At 42.3% G+C, this 23,548-nt stretch overlaps 1 protein-coding gene across 4 annotated transcripts in view; it reads left to right on the top strand.

Moving 5' to 3' along the window:
• The window catches only part of UNC80 (unc-80 homolog, NALCN channel complex subunit), a 131,095-nt gene that overhangs the window by 61,983 nt on the left and 45,564 nt on the right, over nt 1-23,548 (top strand). For 3 of the 4 annotated variants that reach the window (XM_037398225.1, XM_037398227.1, XM_037398229.1), the window contains exons 26-39: nt 2,074-2,239; nt 5,776-5,979; nt 7,491-7,591; nt 10,591-10,788; nt 12,469-12,576; nt 13,264-13,402; nt 15,751-15,932; nt 16,314-16,445; nt 16,965-17,151; nt 18,097-18,228; nt 18,748-18,891; nt 20,372-20,472; nt 21,873-21,959; nt 22,736-22,919. In XM_037398225.1, the coding sequence (XP_037254122.1) occupies nt 2,074-2,239; nt 5,776-5,979; nt 7,491-7,591; nt 10,591-10,788; nt 12,469-12,576; nt 13,264-13,402; nt 15,751-15,932; nt 16,314-16,445; nt 16,965-17,151; nt 18,097-18,228; nt 18,748-18,891; nt 20,372-20,472; nt 21,873-21,959; nt 22,736-22,919 (2,065 nt within the window). The remainder of the gene's footprint in view (nt 1-2,073; nt 2,240-5,775; nt 5,980-7,490; nt 7,592-10,590; nt 10,789-12,468; nt 12,577-13,263; nt 13,403-15,750; nt 15,933-16,313; nt 16,446-16,964; nt 17,152-18,096; nt 18,229-18,747; nt 18,892-20,371; nt 20,473-21,872; nt 21,960-22,735; nt 22,920-23,548) is intronic. The other variant, XM_037398226.1, reaches the window with a different exon arrangement.

Consider the following 23,548-nt stretch of genomic DNA (forward strand, 5'->3'; position numbering starts at 1 on the left):
GGTGGTGGGAATGGCATGAGACAAGAACTGAGTGGCAAACATGCAGTTTCATCTTATAAGCCTGATTTCATTAGGAAATCAGGATAAAAATTATAAAGAAAGAATGAGAAGTTAAATTTCCAAGTGAACACGAAGGCTTTAGCCCTGCTATTCCAGTTTTTGTTAATGACACTTAGATCATATTTTGCTGATGACAGTTGTGCTTGACAGGCTGATTTGGCTGAGCATTACTGTAATTAAGTTATGAAATTTATTTCAAAGGCTTTAGATGACCTATGATGAAGTGACTCAGCCCCCAGGTATGCAAGAAGGCCAATTTTAAAAAACAGGGATAAATTCAGCAGAAATCTTCCTAAACACTTTCTTGATATTTTTACCATGTAATAAATGACTGCGTCCAAAAGCAGGATAATACCAGGGTTTAGAATTCATTTCAGTTAAGTAGTTAGGCTTGGAACTAAGAATATGCTGGGTAATGAAGGTCAACAGAATTTGTGCTTTTGTGCCAGACAGAGATGTAACTGATTAATAGCTTTCCAGACTTGTTTATGGGATAGAAGGAGGAGGAATTATTCTGTGATGCGTAGGCAGAAGAAACATTAAGGTCACATTATGCAAGAGCCTATTAGAGAAAACGGCCATTGAGTGCTGCTTTTAACTTTGTATGGAGAAAAAAAACCAAAAAAAACCCAAAAACCAAAAACATGGAAGTTTTCAATTCTAGAGATACTACAGACCATTATTTTAGGCACCCAACTTTTCATATCCCAGGTTTTGTTATTGAGGAAAATAAAATATTTCCCTTATGGCAATCAACTGTTAGCTTTTCTGACAATCACTTATAATTTTCCCTGGAGATGCAAAGCTGACTGCAAATGGTTTGGGAACTTCAGCTGGTGTTAGATAGGCTAGTTAACCCATTTCAGCACAGCTCAGTCTAGAACATATGTTTGAGAAGACCATTTTTTATTTATGTATTTATTTTCAAACCCACTCTTAGAGTAGCAGGCTTTGTCACTACCCAAGTAACTCACAGTAACTTCTATGGGAGTTTTGTGTGCAAATTCCAGTATAAGATCTCCTGAGCCTACAGAATTTTATCTGGAATTTTTGGATAAATTCAGTGATATTATCATTCACATTCATCAACCATTTATCCACAGCAAGGAACTTTGTGTCATCTTAGATTTTAGCTCGTTCCATCTTGGGTGGGGAGATCTCAAAGCTGATGATATCCCCAGTCAAAAAGCACAAATGGTGTTCTAAAAGAGCCCGGCATTTTAACTGTGTTTGCCAGCGTGGGAGTTCGCAGTCATTCTTTCTCTTTTTTTAGCTGTGGTTAGAGAAAGTGGATGATAATCCACAGCTTGTGGGATTTTAGGACTTCTGCTTTTTTGGCCCAAGCTGGTAGCCAGTAGATTGCACAAATGGTGCCATTTCTGTTAAAAGGAGAAAATGAGGGTGCAAAGTAGTTTCTCTCTGGTGCAATGGTGTTTGTTTTCTAGAATTTAAGTGCAGTCAATGCTTTTAATACTCCCTGTTTTCCTCTGTGTCCCTTCAGCCTGATCTGCACACATAAAGCTTTCTGTGGGCCATGCTGTCACGGCTGTCACACTGCAGCTAGCTTTCTCTCAGCTTCTCTGCCTCTGATGAGTACAGTAGCAATGCATTCCCTAACCAACGACAAGGAGCCTTTTGGAGCAGAGACCTAACCATCCTCCCCACATCTTGGGCAACAGTCACCTTTTATTGCCACCTATCCATTAGGGACCATTTATGTGATTTATGTGTTTTCCCTCTTGTGAACTTGCAGACAGGGTGCCAATTCACTCAGCATTGTTCACCAGGCCCGTGTGTTAACACCTCTTAATTCTTCCATCCTGATAGCATGGCTCAGTGCGCTGCAAGCTCAAAGAATAGCTGGATTAGAAAATGTCAGGGTAGATGGAGAACTGTGTGGTAGAAATAAATTCCCATCTAAAGCGGTTCTTCCTGAAGCTTCTGTGGTTGCAGTGGAAAGCATGGGGGCTCATACCGCTCGCACATCTGTGTGGTCTCTACATTCTGATACAGGATCTGGAGAGCTGCAGGCTGCGTCTGGACCCTGAGATGGATCGGCACAGGTATGAAAGAAAGATCAGCTTTGCTGGGGTTCTGGATGAAAATGAAGATTCAAAGGATTCCCTGCACAGCAGCAGCCACACCCTCAAATCTGAGGCTGGTTTCGAGGAGAAAAAAGGTTTGTCAGCACAATGAGGCTTTTGTATTCTCAGGGCTTGTGAAGTGGCGCTTGATTTTATGTTTTCATTTGCATAGACTGTGTTAAAAAGCAGGCGGCCATGGAGTCACGTGGCTTTGAATCATTTCTGAGATGCTTCTGGCCTTCTGGGTTCAATATAATAAATGTGAGAAGCAAAGATGTTAAATTTTACGAAACACTGCTATGACTGAAACCGATTGAGAGCATTGCAAGATTTCTAAAAAGGAGGATGCCTTGATTCAAACTGTCTCTCAGTGAGATGCTGAGAGAAGCATCACTATTTGATTCACTTTAAAAATAAAGATCAAAAGTGTTCTTGATTGGTTTTTATTCTGATTACAGTTTTTAGTTTTGGGGAAACCACAGAGGGAAGACTGTGATCTTTCTGTGAAAATTTGTACTGGTTTGGAAGTCATGGCATCTCACAGAATTAGTGGTTGATCACTTGATCTCTTGAATTCTTTGCTACCACATGAAAAACACACACATGTGTGGCTTTTGATGGCTAGCAGATTATTGTTACCAACATATTGTATACTGTACAAGCAAACCTCAAGCTCACTGTGTTTGCTGAGAACAGCAGATTGTTTCCATTTTTGAGCCATCTCATGCAAAACTCACATACTATCTGATGGTACAAGTGTTGCAATACAATAGACAGTCATCGTGCGTATTTGCAATTAGTGGCTAAACTGCTAGGCAGTTACCTGTAAATGATTCTCCCTCTAAAAAGTCTTGTAGAACTGTTTAAATTCTGTCTCATAATAGCCATATAAAGGTGTGGATGTTTGAATGATAATTTTGATGATTGCTTGAAAAGGATAAATGTTTGATGATCATTTGAAAAGGATAGAGTCTGTGGCTGGTTATCCTCTAGGAACTGTAATGTGTATTAATGATTCAGAGGAGCTTTTACTGACTTCAGGGGGATTTGGATAAAGTTTGCATTGTCTTCAGCTGTGACCCTGCCACAATTACTGGAGAAAATATCAGAACTGCATCCAAGACTCACATGGTGTAAAACTGCCTCCAAGATTGTGTCAGGTGAGACAGCCCATGAAGATAGCGAGGTATCCACCTGAGAAAGCTGGATAAACTCATGCTCAACCCCATTTTTTGTACCCTTGGTATATTGGCAGCCCAGAGAAGCGCACAGCCTTATGGTCTGTCTGACAGTCTAAGATCAGTAGGATAAGATGTCTCTAACTATTTAGATGAGGAAAAACTTTGTTTGGGGCTTGGGTTTTTTTGAAGGTAGTTGTGTCGATTACTTGAAACAACTTTTCAGCCTCTTGGGCAGCAGTCCCATCCACTGGGATGTTACCTGAGTGGGAGAGTGCCTACAAGCATACAGTCCTGCTGGAAAATGCTGGTCTCTAATTGTCCTATTTTTATTAGAGACAATGCTGACTTAGGTTTTCCTTCATGTGTTGTTGTGCTACAGGCATCATGCAGAATTGAGTTATTTTTGCAAAGACAGTATTAGCTTTCTACATCCTTGTCTCTGTCAAAATACATTTTCCCTGCAGTTTGAGCTTGATTTTTTTTTTTTTCCCCACTCTCCCTTTTCCCTAAGCTGTCATGTAGTATTCCTTTACTAAAATTGCCTCTTTAATGCATTTTAGAGATGGGAAAAGTGATTCTGGTAGGAAGGCTGAATCCTAATATACTAATATACTCTAGGAAAAATATATTTGCAGTATTTTGGAAGGTAAATAAATGCAAGATAATGTTATATTTAAAATTACAATAATGATGTTCTTGTCTCTGGCCACAGCATATTCTTCTGGGGATCCGCCTGGGCCAAACATAACCGATGCTGAGGCATCTTTCATAATCTGCACTCTTCTAGATAAGAAAATGCTGTATGAATGTAACTAAATTTTTCTTGCCTGCAGTGACAGGTTTCTTTACCTCAACCTCTTTAATAAGTACTAATCTGTTTCCTTTCATTTTTTCCGGAGTGTTAAAAACTTTGCTCTCATTGCTTACCCCAGGTGTGGCTTAACAGCTATCCAAAAGCTACGAGTTTACTGTATAGAATCTGCTCCAGGTAGGTCTGAAATACAGACACTAAAGCTAGGTAGAGGCAAGCTCTCAGAGGATCATATATAGTATTTGTGTGCTAAAATGGGGTTCTGCAGACTTCATGCAATGCAGTTACAAGTGTTTAAGTGGTTTGGTGTTCAGGGGAACTGAGCCACTCTATTGAGGCTAATCTGAACAGAATTCAAGCAGTAGAGATTGCTAAGGAACTCAGCGTGGTCACTTGGAGGGAGATTCTCTGGTCACTCAGCAGTGATTTGCCCAGCTCATTCACGAGGACTGAGGAGTAGCTCTCAAAAGCTATCCACCTGTCTTCGGCCAGGACATTAGCCACTGGAAATGGGAGTGGGAATTTGGTTCTGGAGGAATTAGGGGCACTCTCAGGAGTAAAGGTGTGTTTGATTTTTCCTGAAGCCAAACCACAATTCTATTAAAGTATTTTGCTTTCCCGTGGTATCCAAAAAGCTGTATCCTGTTCATTCTCAACAACACACCAAAAGGTAATCGATCACACATGGCCTTGCCTGATTAGATCTGCAGTAAAATGACTGAGTGTTGCAACATTTGGACTGACATTCTGCCATGTACTGCCTTTGAACTAAAAGGAGAATGAAAGTGCAAACGGTTGGTGCTTTGAACATTGAACCATTTCATGTCTGTGCTCATCAAAAATGCAGAGTGTCAATGGATGTTGTTAATGCCTGAAAGCTGCTGATTTGTCTGAAGGAGAGGATCTACGTGCTCCCGTTTCCTCTAAAGCATTCTAATGACGAAGAGTAACATGCAGAGACACGGATTTATGCAAATCTTACTTCAAAGAAGTCTTGCGTGCTAACCTCATGAAGCAGACTACTCTTCTGCAGTCACACGTGCTGTATGAATAAATAATTGATCCTACTGCAGAGCTCAGTGAGGTTTACAGAACCCAGGCCCACAGGAAAATAGGTTTGTCCACGGTGCCTTGTTCATGCTTGGGATTCAGCCATCTATCCCTAGCAAGAGGTGATTCTGCACTAATGTAAACCCCAGGGGCTGGCAAAGAAAACTGCAATTTACATCCTTTGGGCAGATCCTGTTTCCTGTCGGGAATTGATTCAAATTGGTGTAAATCGTAGGTTTTCTTTGTCCATATTTTGGGTTTCTATTAGAACAGCTGACTCTACTTGCTAGTGGTTGAACGAGGGCTAGTTCCAAATACAGACAAGGCCTGAGGTGACGTACCAGGTCTCCAGGAAATGAGGTGCTGAACACATTTCCGTAAAGCATCTTTACTGCCTGATTGACAGAGCTGCATTGGCGGTGGCTTTGGAAGGGAGGCTCTAGCCCCACATTCCTTGGTAGAAGAAAAAGACGCTGCAATACAGGCTGGCAGCAGCGGGTCGGGAGGGAGGGGAGGGCCAGGATATCTTTCTTTTTTAAATGGGGAAAAATTAAGGGGAAAAAAGTCCTTTTTTATTCTTTTAATACAGTTCCCAGCAGGAAGATCAGGATAGGAGGCTCCCGCTTGCTCCAGATTAAAGGAACCCGCAGTTTCCGGGTGAAGAAGGGGGGTTCCCTTTCCAGCATTCGCCGGGCCGGCAGCCTAAAGAGCACCAAGTTATCACGGCAGGACTCAGAGTCTGAGAATGAGGAGCTGCAGCTGTCCCACAGCAGGGACACTGTCACTGATATAGGTAACTTAGACGAGTGGGTGGAAAGGGAGGGGACAGTAGGCAGGACCTAAACTCTCGATGTGATTGCAGCAGAGCTAGAAATGATGAGAGACCCCCATCCCAGCAGGCTAGGAAAAACCTAGGCTTCTTCGTAGGGACTGCCTGAACTAGTACCTGGGAGGAACATGGTTCAAATCCCGGGTGCAGCGTTGGCTCCGTGCACAGGTTGTCAATCGAGAGCTCCGTGTTAGAGCATGAACTCTTGGAATGCTGATGCCTGCCAGCCAAACGCATGCTGTCTTTAGGGGAGCATATGCACGTGTGTATATGCACATACACACACCCCTAAACTGTATGATATAATGAATCCATGAGGTTATATGCATATATGGTATTTTATTGTCCATAGTAACAGATAGGAGATAAATATATATGTGAAGACATGCCCTTCATATTCTGTGTAGGGTATGATGTCATTGACATGTTGTGTGACATGTAATATATATATTCCTATATGTAGAACATAACATGTACATGCTACATACTATATTTCTGCATATTGGCATATACATATATTTTTACAGCTTGCAGATGCTTTCCTTAGTCTTCGAAAGATGAATCACCATATATTTATCTTATGGAAACCAAATGCGCATCCTGCCACGAGAAATCTCCTTTACAGCTTAACTAAAGGGGCTCCCTCTGCTAGGGGTGTTAACAAAAACCTACAGTTTGGATACATTTGGAGCTGAAATAACCTCCCAGGCTTAATGGTCATTTTTATGTTGCCCATAAGATGCTTCAATATGTTAACATGGAGACTGGGATCACCTGTTCTGTAGACTTTGGCAAGTCACAGTTCACTTAAAAAGGGAAAGAAAGGATTAACCACAATTCATCCCCAGCCATCTCTTAACAGCATTAATGTTAGTTTTATAGGAAGCCTATAGGTTATACAACAGCTGGAGGAAATACAGGGATCAGTGAAGTTCCTGGAGAAATCTCCCTTGCCTGAGTTCTTTAGGACTAGCATGCTAGAATCAGGATTTTTTTCCCCTTTCATCCCCACGACATTAGCAGTTTCCATGGGCAATTAGCAGTGACGTTGCCCATTGGCATTTCCAGTTGGATGCCACTTCTGGTTGGATTTTTGTTGACATTTTTAACCACAGAGCCCAGTCAATGCAGATCACTAAACCAACCATTTGCAGCATCTGAATGGTACAAATAATTTTTCTGACGTTTTTCATTTACCTTCTCCCCTTCCATTAAAGAAAAAAGCAGGGAGGGAGCAGCATTTGCTACTGACAAGATGGCCTGTGAGCCAAGTCTAAATGGTTCTTGTAATTGTCAAGCCAGCATGGTACAAGGATTGGGGAGGGGCGTCCAAACGCAGTCTTTCCAGTGTGGCATATTCTGTGTACTCTGGTCCATTCCCACAAGGCTGGCCTGGCTTACAAGTGCTGTCCTTAGTCTTAAAGCACATAGGGAGCAATAAAAACAACCACCTTTTGGGTATTTTTCTTTTGAAGAAGGGAGCCCTTGGAGCGCGAGTGAGCCTAGCATTGAGCCCGAGGTGCTGAGCAACACAGGCGCGGAGGAGAACTACCATCGGAACATGTCGTGGCTGCATGTAAGTATGAGTCACCAGCAGTGCTCTCAAGGATGGCATTTTCAGTAGGAATACCTTTGTGCTGGCATTAACCAGATCACAATCTGTGCTTTCTCCATATAGCATCAAGGATCTCAAGTGTAAACAAGCTGCAACCATTGGTAATCGTCTGTTTGCTGTTTCTAAAATGGACTAAACCCAGGAAGTTTTTGTCTTGCTTCCTCCATCTATTTCATATATTTAGTTTGTAAGGAAAAAGGGACTATTTCTCTCTAGGGGTGCAGGGACAGACTTGTTACTTCAGCTGAAAAATCCATTAGCTCAGTATCTCCAGCATGGCTAGTAGCGGGGGTAGGTCAGGAAGACTAATAGAAAGGACTACAGTGTAAACTGGGCTCCCAGCTTCTGGGAAATGGCATTTGAGCTGGAGGTTCTGTTGTGACCACTGTGTTCACTAACTACCAGAATATTTTTCTTAGGGAGTTTTTCCAGCCCCTTTTTGAGCCACTTTATATATTTTTATTTCCATTAACTCTGTGGCAACAAACTTAATTATGCATCTTGTGGGGAAAAAAAATGTTTTGGAGCACTTTCTTTGATTCCATTAGATGCGTTCTATCGCACTGTCTAACACAACAGGGCCTTGTGTAGTTTTGACTCTCAAACAGATGAGGAGTACAGCAGTGCAAATGTGGTTTGATCATGCAGGGCCTAAGACATGCATTTTGGTCATCTCCTATGTACCTATGATTTAGACATGCTAAAACTCAGTTGGGCAAGTCTACACAGTTCAATCCACTGCTGTCCAAGGACTGTCCACCTCTACCTCTGTTGCCGCATGACACGCTGTGATGGTGCAGTACAGTCAGTGTGTCCTTGTGCACATGCATTGCAGAAAAGTTGGACTGACTCCCTGTGCACAGATCGATTGTATCCTACATATATGTATGAGTTTTAACTTCCGAGTTGCCTTTGGGAAAAACAACTGCCAATAATGAGTTGATATACCCCTCTTTCCTGCAAGTATTTCATACAGTCTGTTCTCAACTGCCCCGTTCCTATAGGGTGTGGGCAAGAACAGGCTTAATCTGGTACTGTGATGTCGGAAGCGGTTCTTGATTGTTGTCTTTTTTGGAAGAGGGTGGCAGGCCAGGGAATTTAGATGTCATGTCTTCCAAGCTAGTTCCTCAATCCCTGGACTACCCTGCTTCTCTGTCAGTACTCTAATGCTCTTCATAATGATTAGATCTCATTTGGAAATTCCAGTGTGCTAAACCAAGTATGTTAGACATGAGAGTGTGTACTAGGTAATGAGTTGCTCGAGGATAAAGGCATCTCCCTAGCTAGCAGCTTAGGATAAGTCATGGTGCATTTGCTCAATGTAGGAGGATGCATGGGCTCATAAATACGAGGTATAAACTGAAAGGAACTTGAGATGTTTGTCTCACTTTACATGTGATTAGCCTGCATAGAGGAAAGGAAGATTTGAAAAATCACCCGTTCCATTAATGCCACGCAAGTACCAGTATCGCATGAGAACTTTCTCTTTTTGTTTGTTGGAAGGAAGGTGCGGGTGGATGGTCACTCAAACTACAGGCAAAACAAAGACCTGCTTTACTTAATGGTCATGAGCAAGCCACTCAAAAGGATCACTGGCTCCAGTTGCTTCTACACAGGCACCAGCATTTCCTCTGCCTGTCCCTTATGGCAGCCCAGAGCATGATGTCCTCACTCTGTGTCAGTGTACCGTAACTACAAGTTATAACAGTGGAGCAAAGGCTGGGTAGAGGCTATACAGTGCTGATCAGATTTATACCATTTGCATGTTGATACAACACTATTGGCTTGAGTTATTCCTGATTGACCCCAAAATAACATGAGGCCAGAACAGGCATGCAAAGACAAGAATCCTGCATATGCAGCACAGACTTGTTTTAAATCAAGCTCCTGACTTTTTAGAAGCCTAAGTATTTGAGGGTTGAGAGTGAAGTGGCTGCCTTACTTGACAGAGCTAGTAGACTGCAGCTGCACAGACCATAAATGGATGGGAAAGGTGAGATAGCTTCTTTCTGGTAGTTCTGAGCATTTCTGCACTAGGTTGTAGGATGAAGAAGAGGATTCATAAAGGCCAGTTATACCTACAGCATGAATGGCTTGGGGCTGCCTGTGTGTTTTCCTCAGAGTGCTACTACTAAGTGTCTGGGTTTGTGTGTAACATGAAGCCCGATGTACAAAGAGCTGCTGGACTGAGCTTCACTCCTCTGGGAAGAAACCCTCTGAGTTACACCAGAGAGTAGACAGTGAAGTCTTGACTTACCTCAGGCTGTCTTTAATTAGTTTAGGGACTAATAGCAGTGCCACTGTGGCAAAGCAGGGTTCAGAATAGCTAAATGCACAGATATTTACTCTGTTTCTTAGATGGGTTTTTAGAGCTCCTTGTTTCCATATAGCAACACCACTAGATGTAGTAACTGAGCCACTAACATAAAGCCAGGCCGGGTGGGCCTACACAAGCACAGTGAGGGAAGCATATGCAGAACAACTGGCACAGCTTACTCAAAAGCATACTGAGATGTTTCCTTTCCTACTCCTTGAAGGAAACTAACCCTCAAACTTGATGGGTTTGCAGCTTAAATGATGATTGAGTAGTTGACAATTTCTGGTCTAAGCCCTCATCTCAGAGTGACGATACAACAGCTTTTTGCAAACTGAGAGAATACTGTTTTCCTCAGCCTTACTCTTGCCACCAGCCAAACATCCACATCTACAGCAGCTCTGTCTCTTCATTTCCTTGTTAATACTAGTGTTTCTTTAGCCATGCCTAGCTAGATTGTAAACCACTTGTAAGTACGGAGCTCTGCACCGACACGCATGTCTTTTCAAAAAGCTGTGTTGAGCTTCACGGCTCCCCAGCTAGGCTGTGGGCAAGTTAGCTTGACTGTCCCCATCACAGGCTGTCCTACGCAGTTCGCTGTGTAATTCCCTTTCTATAAGTAACTCTTCCTTTTTTCCCCCCCAAGGTTATGATCCTATTATGCAACCAGCAAAGTTTCATATGTACCCACATTGACTACTGTCACCCACACTGCTACCTCCATCACAGCCGGTCCTGTGCTCGCCTTGTCCGGGCCATCAAACTCCTGTATGGAGACACAGTGGACTCTCTGCGAGAGAACAGCACGTTGAACAGTGTGGCAAGAGGCAAAAAACAAAAGGAAGTGAGTAGATAAAAAAAAGCAGAATGTTTTGGGGTTTGTCTGGGCAGGTCATAATTACCTTCAAGGACTGCATAATGTACTCAAACAGTTCTTTCACTACAAAATGAACACAGCCCTTGTAAATGCAGCTGTGCTGTAAAAAGAACTATTAAGTCATTTAGGATTCTGGAAGGAACGTAATCTGTATTGATTGGGAAGAATCTCAGTTGCTGATAAGGTTGTTTAAAAGCTTATAACCTGACTTAAATTTTAATGTTCTTTAATGGCCGCTACTTCTCAGCCCCTGGAGTCCAATCTCTGTTTTTTTCAGGGTTCACCTCATCTGTTAGTAAGAATCACTCTTGAAATTCCTCTAAAATCTTGCATAATTTCTTCCTTTTAGGACTAAACTCTCAGAACTGTTCCAAGAATTATATGCATTAGTATTTAATGTTAGTCTCTTTAGTGGCACATTTGTAATGACTAGTTCATCAGGTTATTCAAACAAGATTGTGCCTTTTTAGCCATATAAGTGGTGCCTTTAACTTCAGTGGAAATATATTTCTGCTTTCAGTGAAATGCCCACCCAGGTACCAACTGAATCATGTCAACAGTTGGTTAATACTTTCATGTTCTTGACCACAACAGACTAAGTTATTCTGAATACTTGTAATAGTAGAGCCATTGAACTACTTTGCAGTAATGTTGAAAACAAAAGTGTTCACGAAATTCTCATGAAGATTTGAGTAAAGAGGTTACCATCCCTGTAAGTGGAAAATGAAGGAGTAGGAGAAAGTTCGTAACATTTCTTTGTCAACCAGCAGATTGTTTCCTGTCAAGTTGGAAAATCGAAGGGTACTTGTATGGAACAAAGCACAGAGCATATGAAACAACAGCTAATGATTCTACTTCGCTGAAAACTGTAACCCTTTGACACAGAGAAGTAGTGTGTCAGTTATTGAGGAAGACAGGCAGTCATTTCCCCTACAGAAGGCAGGCTTGAGATGAGCAGCTGGCAGTGTTCATGAAAGGCAGCAAAAGAACTCCGTGCATTACTGTGTGTTGTTTCATCTATAGCTTTGAATTGCAAGGCAAAGTGATACACATTTAATCATCCATCAAACCATCAAAGCCTTTAAGCAATAGCAAGGAAAAAAGAGGCTGGGAGGCAATAAGGTTTCCTACAAACACGTGCCCCATGTTTGTACAGATGAGACTGCGGGAGAGTGATAACTTCTGAATTTCATGTAACTGTAGACTTTTCATCCCAGTTCTTCATACTCTGGAATTCTTCAGGTGTTGTCATTCTCTGACTGCATGGACACCATTTCCACACTTATCTGGGATCCAGAGGAACCTCTTTTTTTACAGCTTGCAGAATGAAAAGCTGGAGGTAGCTGCAATATGCAGACCTGGCTGTGTGCTCCATGGGGCTTTGTGAGCTCTCTGGTAAACGAGGACCCCCTGTGTTAATCATCAGGCTACTTGATTGAGGAGAAAAGTCTGTGGCAACCCAGCATTCTGGGAAAAGTCCTTGGTATTGCGAATAATAAACATTAAAAGGATTTGTCATTATCACTGTCATTGACAATCTGCTAGGGACAACTCTCAGGCAGGTGTGAAATCTTTAGATTTTAGGAAATCTAAATGTGAAGTCCACTCTTTTTTTTTTTTCTTTTTTCTTTTTTTTTTTCCTTCCAGTGCTCAGACAAGTCATGCTTGAGAACTCCTTCTCTGAAAAAGAGAGTGGTCGATATCAACTTGGAAGGGAAGAAGGACTCTGGAATGCTGAAATACATCAGGCACCAGGTACTGACCAGGCCGTATGCTAGTTAGGGAGGCTGATACATAGATGTCAGGTTACACTGCAACAAGAAGGAAAATGTATATGGATCTCCAAGCCTGTGTGAAGAACTGTTCCTGAATATGAATCAGTTCAGCTCTGCATATTTTCCCCAGCTGAGTAATGCTAAATTTAAGCCTCTTTAAGGAAACCCTGTCAAGAATCCTTCAAACATGTAGCTCCATTAAACTGCAGTCTGCATCTCTGGCTTCCTATAGGGACATATGCATCAAAACTGGGGATTAAAAAATAATAATAATTAAAAAACCCCACATATGTGTCCAAATACAACCTGTCAGTTTACAGCAATAATTTTCTCTGTTCTTTCTTGTTCAGTATTCCTGAAGAAGCAACAGGCTTTTCACAGACTTGTTCTTGGCAGTCCTTGATATTTTCATGGATCTGTATCACTGTTTGTGCACCACCTTGGGAGAGTCTGGCTTTCCTTTCATCCTCTTTATCAGTGTTTTTGTGACATGAGTGACTAGTACATGATTCAAGGAACTAGGCTGCAAACACTGCTCTTTCAGTGCAGGCTGAAAGCGATGTTCAGAAGAAGCCTTATCTGAAATGGCTGAAACAAGAAGTTAACAGTGGGTAATGTGCAGACCAAAACTAGGGTTTGCTGTAAGGCATGACTTGTTTTTTTGCAGGTAATGAGCCTCTCCCCTGCACCTTTGTCACTGCTAATCAAGGCAGCTCCTATCCTCACAGAAGAGATGTATGGGGACATCCAGCCAGCAGCATGGGAGCTGTTGCTCAGTGTGGATGAGCACATGGCTGGGGCAGCAGGTAAGAGAACAAAACCACTTAGTATGGCTAACCTTGCAAGACAGCTTTGTAATGGAAGAGTCTGAATGCCACCAAGGGTTTATTGGGAACTGTTTGGTTTTCATAGACCTGCATGTGTTTTTGGGCTCTGTACAAAAGAGGTAGTCAGAAGGATCAGGAAGGCAGTCTCTCAGACCCTGGTTGTGGTCCGTGATTAGAGAGCATCAAAATTAGTATTTGTGTTTAGTTGGATTTCTAGGCAGAGGAAATAGTGATTTTGTCCATCTAGAGTTTACTCAAGTGCTTTGTATGTTGCCTCATGGAAATTGTTAGTACCAGCTGAGGGCTGATACAAAAACAGAGAAAAGGGATAAGAGTGGAACTGTCATAGCCCCTCTGCTTTGTTGAAAGGAAAATTCTCATATTGCATGGAGACAGCAGCATTGCTCAATAAGTAGTCTTACGGTGTGGTATTTATCTAAATTTTCCATTTCCCTTTGGTATTAAATTGTGCAGATGATATTTGCTGATGACACATAGTTGGGAGTCATCTTTAAGACAGAAGATTAGAACATCATACACCTGTAAGAGTATTACCTTGAAGAAGAAATTCCAGATATGAGTTGAAATTTATTACTACAAAGTGTAAGATCATGTCCTTGCAAACTAATAATAAGGATTTTTCTGTTATGAGCTTGAATCTTCTCCACCAGTGCACAGTGTACTTCCTCAGCCGCAGGTCTTCTCTGTGCTCTTCCCTTCACCTTTGTCTTTCCCAGGCCAAGACAGGAAGAGAAAGGAGCGAAATAAAGAAAAGAAACAAACTGCCTGAAACTGCACTCTTTTCTCTCCTTCAGGTCCCCTTCTGGGGGAATAATTTTGGATACTCTTTCTTTCTTGTCAAAAATTTACCATGGCTCACAGGGAAGGGAACAAAGCTTTGCTACTTTTCCTGAGGAGTGCTAGCTGGCGGCTCCTCCAAAGCAGCCTCTGAGCTACCTCTTTCTCCATCTCCCATTCCTGAAGGAAGGTTTAAAATCGATTTGAGGGTCTGTAGTAGCTTTTTTAGTAGAGAGTGATTTCAGCCCAAGCATAAATCACCTTCATCAAGGTCAAAACCTGAAAACCTATAATGTTGCTATCCACAAGCTGAAGAACTTGTGTGTTGGTGTACAACAGCACCATCTACTGAGCCCTGCCAAGGCTGTATTTCTTTTTTTGGTTACCTCAGTACGAGACTATGAGTTCACACTTTTAAAATCAGTCCTACAAAGACTTGACATAGTTACATTGAAAAGATGAAAGAGTAGAAAGTTCTCTGAGCTGGTGAAACAGAAGGTCCCCACAGATTTGGAGCAGGGACGGGAGCCTTCACAGTGCAAGACAGGACCCAGGCAGCCAAAGAGCCGCCTTGTTTTTCTGCAATGTTCAAATGGCCTCCATTCAGCACTGCTCTCATGCCTGGCACCTTCTGAATAAGTGTTGAGGCAAACACGATGGCAAATGTCCTGTTTCTGCTGTAGACAAACAGCCATCAAATCTAGAGATATTGCCTCCAGTGCTCTGTGGTGAGCAACTGGTCAAAGCAGCCATGGATCCTCTGACACCCACCGAAATCCCACAGCAACACTGCTCTCTCTGCTTTTGTTTTGTGCTCAGTGCCCCTCAGACACCCATCTAAATTAATTGGCTTCCATCAGTCTGGAGCTTGACTATGTCTGTTTATACTACAATATGCTCCACTGAAATGACTATGGGCCAGCTCAGCTTCTATTGTGCTGTTTTCCGTCATGACCTGGTCCTTTGCCTTGCAATTCGTAGCAACCCCATTTTCTCTTGGAGGCAGTTTGTGATGATTGCACGGTGCCCATTTGACTAAGAACCTTTCTTTTTGGTTTTACCTGTGAAAATAGACAGGTGAGACCTCGGGGCACTGTCTCCTGCTCTGAGGGGAACACAGAGCTTCTGTTAAACCAGTCTATATTAATCATCACAGAAATCACTTGGAAGCTGAATCTTTGAAAGTCAAACCTGATTATTCCTGTTACTTCAAGAGATGCTTCTTATTTAAATTAGTAATGACTGAGATTTTTCATGAGAGGAGCAAAGCTGTATTTTATTTTAAAAGCAGGTTTTCCAGAAGCTTTTCCAAGCTTCACGTGTAATGCTGTGTGGCTCCAAAAGGTGGAATCCTGCGTGCTTGGTTTCATGAAGCAGTACAGTTTTTGCTAAGCCTGGTAGACTGCTGATCTCATTTCTGGAGCCAAGATTAGGTTTGCTTTGGTGGGGGTTTGTACAGCTGCAGTTTTTCTCTGCCAAATAAACAGATTCTTAAGGAAAACAGATGATCAGATGTTGTCTCCCTGCAGCCGCCATGTTCCTGCTGTGTGCTGTGAAAGTGCCAGAGGCTGTTTCTGACATGCTGATGTCCGAATTTCATCACCCAGAGACAGTGCAAAGACTGAATGCCATTCTCAAATTTCACACGCTGTGGAGATTTAGGTATCAAGTCTGGCCAAGGATGGAAGAGGGCGCACAGCAGATCTTTAAGGTAGATAGGACACGTGAAAGACAACATTGCTGTTTACAGCTTGCCTTCTGGGATAGATGTGTAATGACACACTGCCATGAAATTGCCTGAAAATCTGTTTAGAGAAAAAAAATGGTTGTGTAAGTTACACTAGTGGGGGAGGTGATGTGTAGAACTCCTGTATAAAATGGGGAGAGTATAATGGGCACACAGGTCAGGAAAAACATCAGAGAAAGAAAAAAATGCTTGTCATACATGGTGTTACAGTGTAGTGAGATAACAGAGTTGGGAAAAAATTCCAGAGGTAATTAATGTCCTGGGTACTTTTGCTCATGTTTAATTAGCAGTACTGACATTAATAATAGTCTGCTGTAATTAAATGTCTTTCATGATTTTGTTTAGATCCCTCCTCCAAGTATAAACTTCACTCTGCCTTCTCCCGTCCTGGGAATGCCATCTGTGCCAATGTTTGATCCACCCTGGGTCCCTCAGTGCAGTGGGAGTGTGCAAGATCCTATAAATGAAGATCAGTCGGTAAGCAGACATTGTGAGAGTAAGCACTGTTTTTTCTCTGTAGCAGCATGGGGGAAGTTAAGCAAAAAGATGTGGACTAACTGAGTTTTCTTGTCATCCTCAGCTGGGAAAAATCTTGTACATAGTGCGTGTAGGGCACACAGAATTTTCTGCATGGGCATAAGGCTTTTCTGTTTGCTCACTGAGGTACTGTACTGCATATCATATCCCTGTGTGAGCAGTAACTCAGATCTTAGGAGCACACAGCTGTTCTCTCCCCAAAAGAACATTAGTTCACTTGAACTACTTGACAGACAGTTTTCTCTGTGGCATCTCTTGGGAGAAGTCTGCACCAAAGCTTGTTGTAGACATAACTGCAAGAGAAGTCTCCTGGTGAACCTCTGTTCAGCTAGCACTAGTCTGATTTGCATTTTGAAACTGAGTTGCTGAATGTCACTGAGGTCTCTGGCAGAAAATGCAGGATGCGTGCATCTTAACTAACAGCTTCAGGCTGTGTTTCTTCTCTTTTCTTCCTGACAGAAGTCATTTTCAGCCAGAGCTGTGTCACGTTCCCATCAGCGAGCTGAGCACATCTTGAAGAACCTGCAGCAGGAGGAAGAGAAGAAACGCCTGGGCCGGGAAGCCAGTCTCATCACTGCCATCCCCATCACACAGGAGGCCTGCTATGAGCCAACTTGCACACCCAGCTCAGAGCAGGAAGAAGAAGGTGTGCTCCAGGGCCAGCAATGGCATTCCAGGAATCTGAGAGCACCTGCCACCAACATAGAGCACTGCTTAGGGGTGTGATGTCCAGGAACATAGATTGTTAGTGTTAGGAAAGTCACAACCACATCCATTTGTTGAAGAGTCCAAGTCATTGAGAAAAAGTGTAATTAAAAATTTGTGCAAGAAAACCACAAAACCTTGGACATATTGAGTGCTCACAGTGTGACCTGAAGCCCCTTACCTTTTCTGCCCCAACTTCGGTGGATCTTGCCTGCATGTAACATCTCAAAGCTCCCAGCATCTTGCAGGATTGAATTTGTGACACTAGGAATGAAGTTTGCCTTTTCTAACTTTAACTGTTTAATAATTAAAGTATGGGAGGATCTGTCTTAAGACACATAGCTTAGGATAGACTGAATTGACCCTGGAGTTTTCTACCTTTGTGGTGGCTAGTGGGAGAGTCTAGATGACCCACTCAACCTCAGTACCAAACTTCCAGACAGCCAAAGTTATGTGATGTGATTCATGAAAAGCTTAGTCTTTGGGTGAGGATTTTCACTGGTCCAGGCTAGCAGCACAAAGCTGTCATTAAAGGCATTCCAAGGTATGTGCATTAGGTGAGTACAGTGATGTTCAGGTCTAAACATACACTGGGAAATCTGTGAGCAGAAATCTGTGAACAGGATGTAGATGAAAAGAAGTACAGAGCTGACTCAGTTACAATGTGACTCACCAAAGCATTGTTATGGAGCAGTGCTCTGCTGGTTCCCAAAGCATGAGCAAATTACTTATCTGACCAATCTTTACAGATTTTAAATTGTGCCTTTTGAGTGTCACCTGACTTGAATTTTCAATGTTCCAATTTGGTTGTAAGTGCTGTCCTCCAGAAAGTTCCCTAAAGTCTGTCAGTTGGACCTGGATTGACATTTCCCATTCTCTTTGTCAGTAGAAGAAGTTGCCAACCTGGCCTCCCGCCGTCTCTCTGTGAGTCCTTCCTGCACCTCCAGTACATCTCATAGGAACTATTCTTTCCGCCGTGGCTCTGTCTGGTCAGTGCGGTCAGCAGTCAGTGCAGAAGGTGGGTTGACTTCACTTTGAAGTGTCCTTTCCTGAGATTTCAGTCACTGGAAGCCTTTCCTGTTGAACCATAAAGCTGGTGGCATTTCCTTTTGCTGAATGTATTCCCAGGCTTGAGCCAGTTTATAATGAATTACTGCCCTGCATTACCTTAGTCACCCCTGCTGTCACAATGTCTTCATCTTTCATTTAGACAGTAGTGCCATCGAAAGCATTCTAGCTTTAAAATGGTAATGAAATGGGATTTCATCAAAAAGAAAATGGGTTCCCTACAAGAAAAGAAATGGAAATGGAAAAAACATATATTTACAATGAAAATTCTTGATCAAGAAGTTGGCTGGAGGCTCAGTTTCTTCTTGGGTAGAGAGCAGTAAACCTGCTGTGCTTGCACAGCAATCAGCCAGCCTATCATTTTTTGTTCTGTTTGTACAGAACCTAATATAAATGTTTATCTAACCTGCCTGGATAATACCAGAGCTTATTCACTAACACTCACCTTCTACTCTTCTTACTGCTCCAGATGAAGAACACACTACAGAGCATACTCCAAACCATCATGTGCCACAACCACCTCAAGCTGTGTTTCCAGCATGCATCTGTGCAGCAGTGCTCCCCATTGTCCATTTGATGGAAGATGGAGAAGTTCGGGAGGATGGAGTAGCTGGTACTGCCCTAGATTAAACTTCAAGGGGTTCTGGCTCAAGGGTGGTGGAACCTGTGAGGACTTTGAACAATGGCTTACATTTGTTAGGTGCCATAACTAAAGTGGAAAAGAGGTGTAACACAGTCACAATGTATTTGCTCACAGTTCGTGTTTCCTAGAAGTATTACGCACCGCATGTTGTTATGAGTATTAATGAATAATCTATTAAATCCTCACAAACTATTTGGAAGTAGATTCACAACAGAAATGTGAATTTGTAGGGGTTTTCCTTTTTATTTTTTTTTCTTCACAATTTGTGTTTTGTTTTGAGAGTTTTTTGATCTTTTGGGGCCCTAAAAAAGCCATCGATTCAAAATATTGAGAAGTGAAAAGGGTCTAGTGAGGGGATCCCAGGATGGCAAGTGGCCTAAAACAGGTGTTTTGTGAGGAGTGGTTGCAGAAGCTGGACTTGTTTGCTGTGATGAAAAGGAAACAGTGAGTTAGCGGAACTCTGACCTAGAGGTTACAACTTGGGAAGTTCAGGTTAGAAATTGGTAAGTGACTTCATAGCCAGGAGCATAGTGCAATTTCCATTGCTTGGTTGTCCACAGCAGTTATCAAGCCTTGGCTAGTCAAAGCCATGGTTGGCATAACCTGGTGTAGGTGGCAGTTCTGCTCTAAGCAGGGCTTGGACTAGAGACCTTCAGAGGTCTACTCCCATGAGCATTTATTTGATCCTATGACATGGAAAGCCACCTATATACAGCTTGAACTTTTTGGTTATGTTCTGTGATGTATTCGTAAAGTAATAATGCGGGGTTTTGTATTTTTTTCTCTAAAATGTTTGTAGATGGTGGAAGTGGATTGTTGCCCTTCCTTCCTTTCTCATCAGTCATCATGTCAGTTGATTGCACATTTAACTTTCTGTAACATTTTATATTCTGTTTTCAGTGGATGTAGTCAGCTACCTAAATAGTGTAGTTGTCATTTTGTGATCGGGAACTGAATACTGAAGACAAAATAATGAGTAATTCTCTGTTGTTACTAATCTTCACAGGATTGCAATTAATTTCACACTGGGGAGTTGATCATCAACATAATTCCCTGCTATCTTACGCTGTTCACCAATACCAGACAAAATCAATGAATCACCATGATGTATGAACAAAAAAGTACATGTATTTATGTTTTTTAATTGCCAGATTTCTCCATCTGGAGTTGTGAATCCAAATAATTATTTCTTTATTATTCCTCTGACTACAGTGGTAAAGTGCTTCCCATCATATCACCAGTAGTTAGAGAAGGTTCAAATATTAGACCTGTCATTATTGCTTGAGATGACTGCACTGGTGACCAGGAATCCTAGCACATCAGAGGTGCCTGTGTGTTTCTGTACAAAACATGGCAATTGCCGTAGAGAGTTCAAAACATTTGCGTCTAAGTGTACCAGTTCGAGGCTTTTCCAAGGGAGATGGTTCTGACCTTGTTTTCTCTTTTACAGTAAGTGCTGTTGCTCAGCAGGTCCTGTGGAACTGCTTAATTGAAGACCCCTCTACAGTTCTGCGCCATTTCCTTGAGAAGCTCACAATCAGCAACCGACAGGTAAACTCTTCCTCTCCCCAGTGGGTGTTATGTATTGCTTAGAGCAGGGAGCACAGCTGCAAGCAGAATCACTCTGTGGGCATCGCTGGAGGAAAACATTTGCTGTTATAATGTAGCTCAAAGTCTTTTAGGCCATATCATCACTTGGCCTCAATCTTTGCCCTCTACTGTGAATGGGACACAGCTGATTTACCGCCACTAAGGATCTGACTTGCTCTAATCCAAGCTTTGAACAGCTGTCTGGCAAAACACAACACTATCTAACGTAGGCAATATTGCCTCCACCCATGCCACTGTTCAGCTTTCTTGGAAAGACGGGGGTGGCCTCTTCTTTCCCTGGCTTATTTAGAGCACTTTCTAGTGCCGTGGCTAAGCTTTACGGAAGAAAGATAATGAGACTCTCCATACCACTTTCTCAACTGTGGACTTGGTGTACGATATCAGAAATATCACTGTCCTCAACTTCCAAGACACCACCTAAGAACTGACTAAAAAATGAATGTTAAGCTTAGAGAAAGGGCAGGAAAGGCTGCTTTTTGGTTCCTTGAGCAACCAGGTCTCAGTGGCCTTGCTGTTCCTGAGACATCTCAGCCACAGTTCCCAAAGCTTCTATTTCAGTTTAGAGGGTTGTTTCTGTTTGTTGAGTATCTTTGAGAAGGAAGCTATATGCTGTGTAGCCTCAGAGATATCATAGTCTGCTGTTCTACCATCTCTTCATAGAGCTACTACAACCACAAGTAGAGAACATAGAGAAGATGTGGAAGCTTTCAGCAGATAAGATCACTGGCGTCAGTTGTCCTATCCATATTTCATGCCTGTAACACTAGCTCAAATCTGCTGTGCATTAAGAGGATGAGGGCCATAGAAGACATTTTAGATACAATCTGTCAGTCCTTAGCCATTAGTGAGATTCTTTCTCCTCTACAACTCCTTCCCACCACAAGAAATGTATTAGCCTACATTTATAGCAGGCAGCCTCTAAAGGAAGAAAAGTTAGATTCTGCCTGCACCTCCTTCCCAGCAGCCACAAGCTATTGAATTGAGCTGAACTAGATTTCACAGGTCATTTAGGTAGTCATTTGTTGTGATAAGCAACATGGGGGATTATCACAGAGAGAGAAGTGTAGAATCAGGATGCTACAGTGAGTACAAATTGCAGTAGGAGATATTGGCCTCTCTGAGATAAAAAAGAAATACACTGACTGGGCTGCTGTTCTCTGAGCCTTATCTGGGGAAATGTGGGAGCCATCACAAGCATATAATTCTACTTCATGCACTGAGAGACAGAGCTGAGCAAGGGAGTATGGAAAAATAGGAAGAAACAAAGCCAAAGAAGACAAAAGGGAGAAATACATTCTCTGTTTTGTGATAGGAAGAAAAAATAATTGCTCTTTTTCCAGGATGAGCTGATGTATATGTTAAGGAAGCTTCTGCTGAACATTGGAGACTTCCCTGCCCAGACATCTCATATCCTCTTTAACTACTTGGTGAGTAGCTTGTGGGTCCGCTGTGCAGCCCAGAATCTCACCTCTGCCTGCATGCATCCTTAAAGTTAATCTCCTATTTGCAAGGAAATAAATGCTCTCAACTTTTCCTATATAGCTCATATCTTCTTCTGGCTGCAGGTGCAAGTCACCAGGCTTACACACCAGCCTTTGAGTCCTTTTAGGGAGAGGAAAAGGAACCCTTAATTTTTTATTAAACTCCTAAGCAGTCTGTCATGTATTTCTGAATTGAACCACGGACAGTGAGTTGTGGACTAATAGAAGGATCCCAGTGCCAGAAACCTTTCATTATTTTCCTTAATTTTGATTCAGACATTGCTTTCCTCTTGGATAGTCCTGTTGGAGAAAATCTAGCAGCTTCCTTGAAGATTGTGGAAAATGCATTTGCTGCAGTTAGGAGATGAAACAGACAGGATGTATGCTACTCCAGGAGGCCTCTGTTGGTTGTCAGTTGTTTATGTGGCAGCAACACAGCAGAAGGCATAGGGAGTCTCTTGCTGTAGAGGGTCTCCCTTTTCCTCATCTACAAAAGCTTTTAAGGCTGGGCTACAACAGTACTTTTTGCCCCAAACCTCATCCTCTCTAGAAAAAGGAAGAATAGTACAGGCAGATTGTTCTGTAGTATGTATAAACTTTCAGCTTATCCCTCTGAGTGAAGAAAGGTAAAAGAACAATGTTCTTGTTCTGTGTTTATACAATGCTCTGCACAGTTAAAAGAGTGTGTATAACCTGATATTCCTCTCACTTACTACCTGCAGGTAGGACTGATCATGTATTTTGTACGCACTCCATGTGAGTGGGGCATGGATGCCATTTCTGCCACACTTACCTTCCTTTGGGAAGTGGTGGGTTATGTAGAAGGACTCTTCTTCAAGGATCTTAAACAGACTATGAAGAAGGAACAATGTGAAGTAAAGCTGCTGGTGACTGCCTCAATGCCAGGTATAAGAAATTATTATTTAAATCTCCTTCACTTCCAAGTTCACGACCAGTCTACCGAAAAGGAGATGCATCAGAACTAGATCAGAAAAAGACCTGCTACTAATGGCTGCATATTCTAAGTCAGTTTTCCTTGAGCTGAGGATGCAGTCAGTAAATTCCATCTCTAATTCCCTGAGATTCAGATAGCCACTTCAAGAGCTCTAAAAGAAGCAAACAGAAAGTGAGTGAGAACAGTCTTTTCAAGCCAGAGCTTTTTTGCCAGGTGGGCTGTGAAAGGTTGGCAGGGTGATCATTATAAGACTGTACGATTCAGACTCAGTTTGATTTGATGCATTGCAACCTCTCATTTAAGTCTTGAGAGAGCCCAGGAAGAGCACGCTGTTAGCCTAGGCCGTCATGAGTCAGGCAAGAGATATCTGGCTGAAAAACAGATTTGACCTTTTAGGTTTGTTCCTTCCTCAGAGTGACAGTTGCTGCTAAAACCAGCTCATCCTTCAGAAACAGATCAATTTCTTATTAACTATGGAAGTGTGAGGCTACGCTAACACCACATAATGGATTCCAGACAGGTCTGGCATTGTCTTTCTGCCCAGGAATGAATTTGAACCATCACTTCTCCTCCATGGACA

This window comes from Falco rusticolus, chromosome 8 (assembly GCF_015220075.1).
Source record: "Falco rusticolus isolate bFalRus1 chromosome 8, bFalRus1.pri, whole genome shotgun sequence".
Lineage (NCBI taxonomy): Eukaryota > Metazoa > Chordata > Aves > Falconiformes > Falconidae > Falco > Falco rusticolus.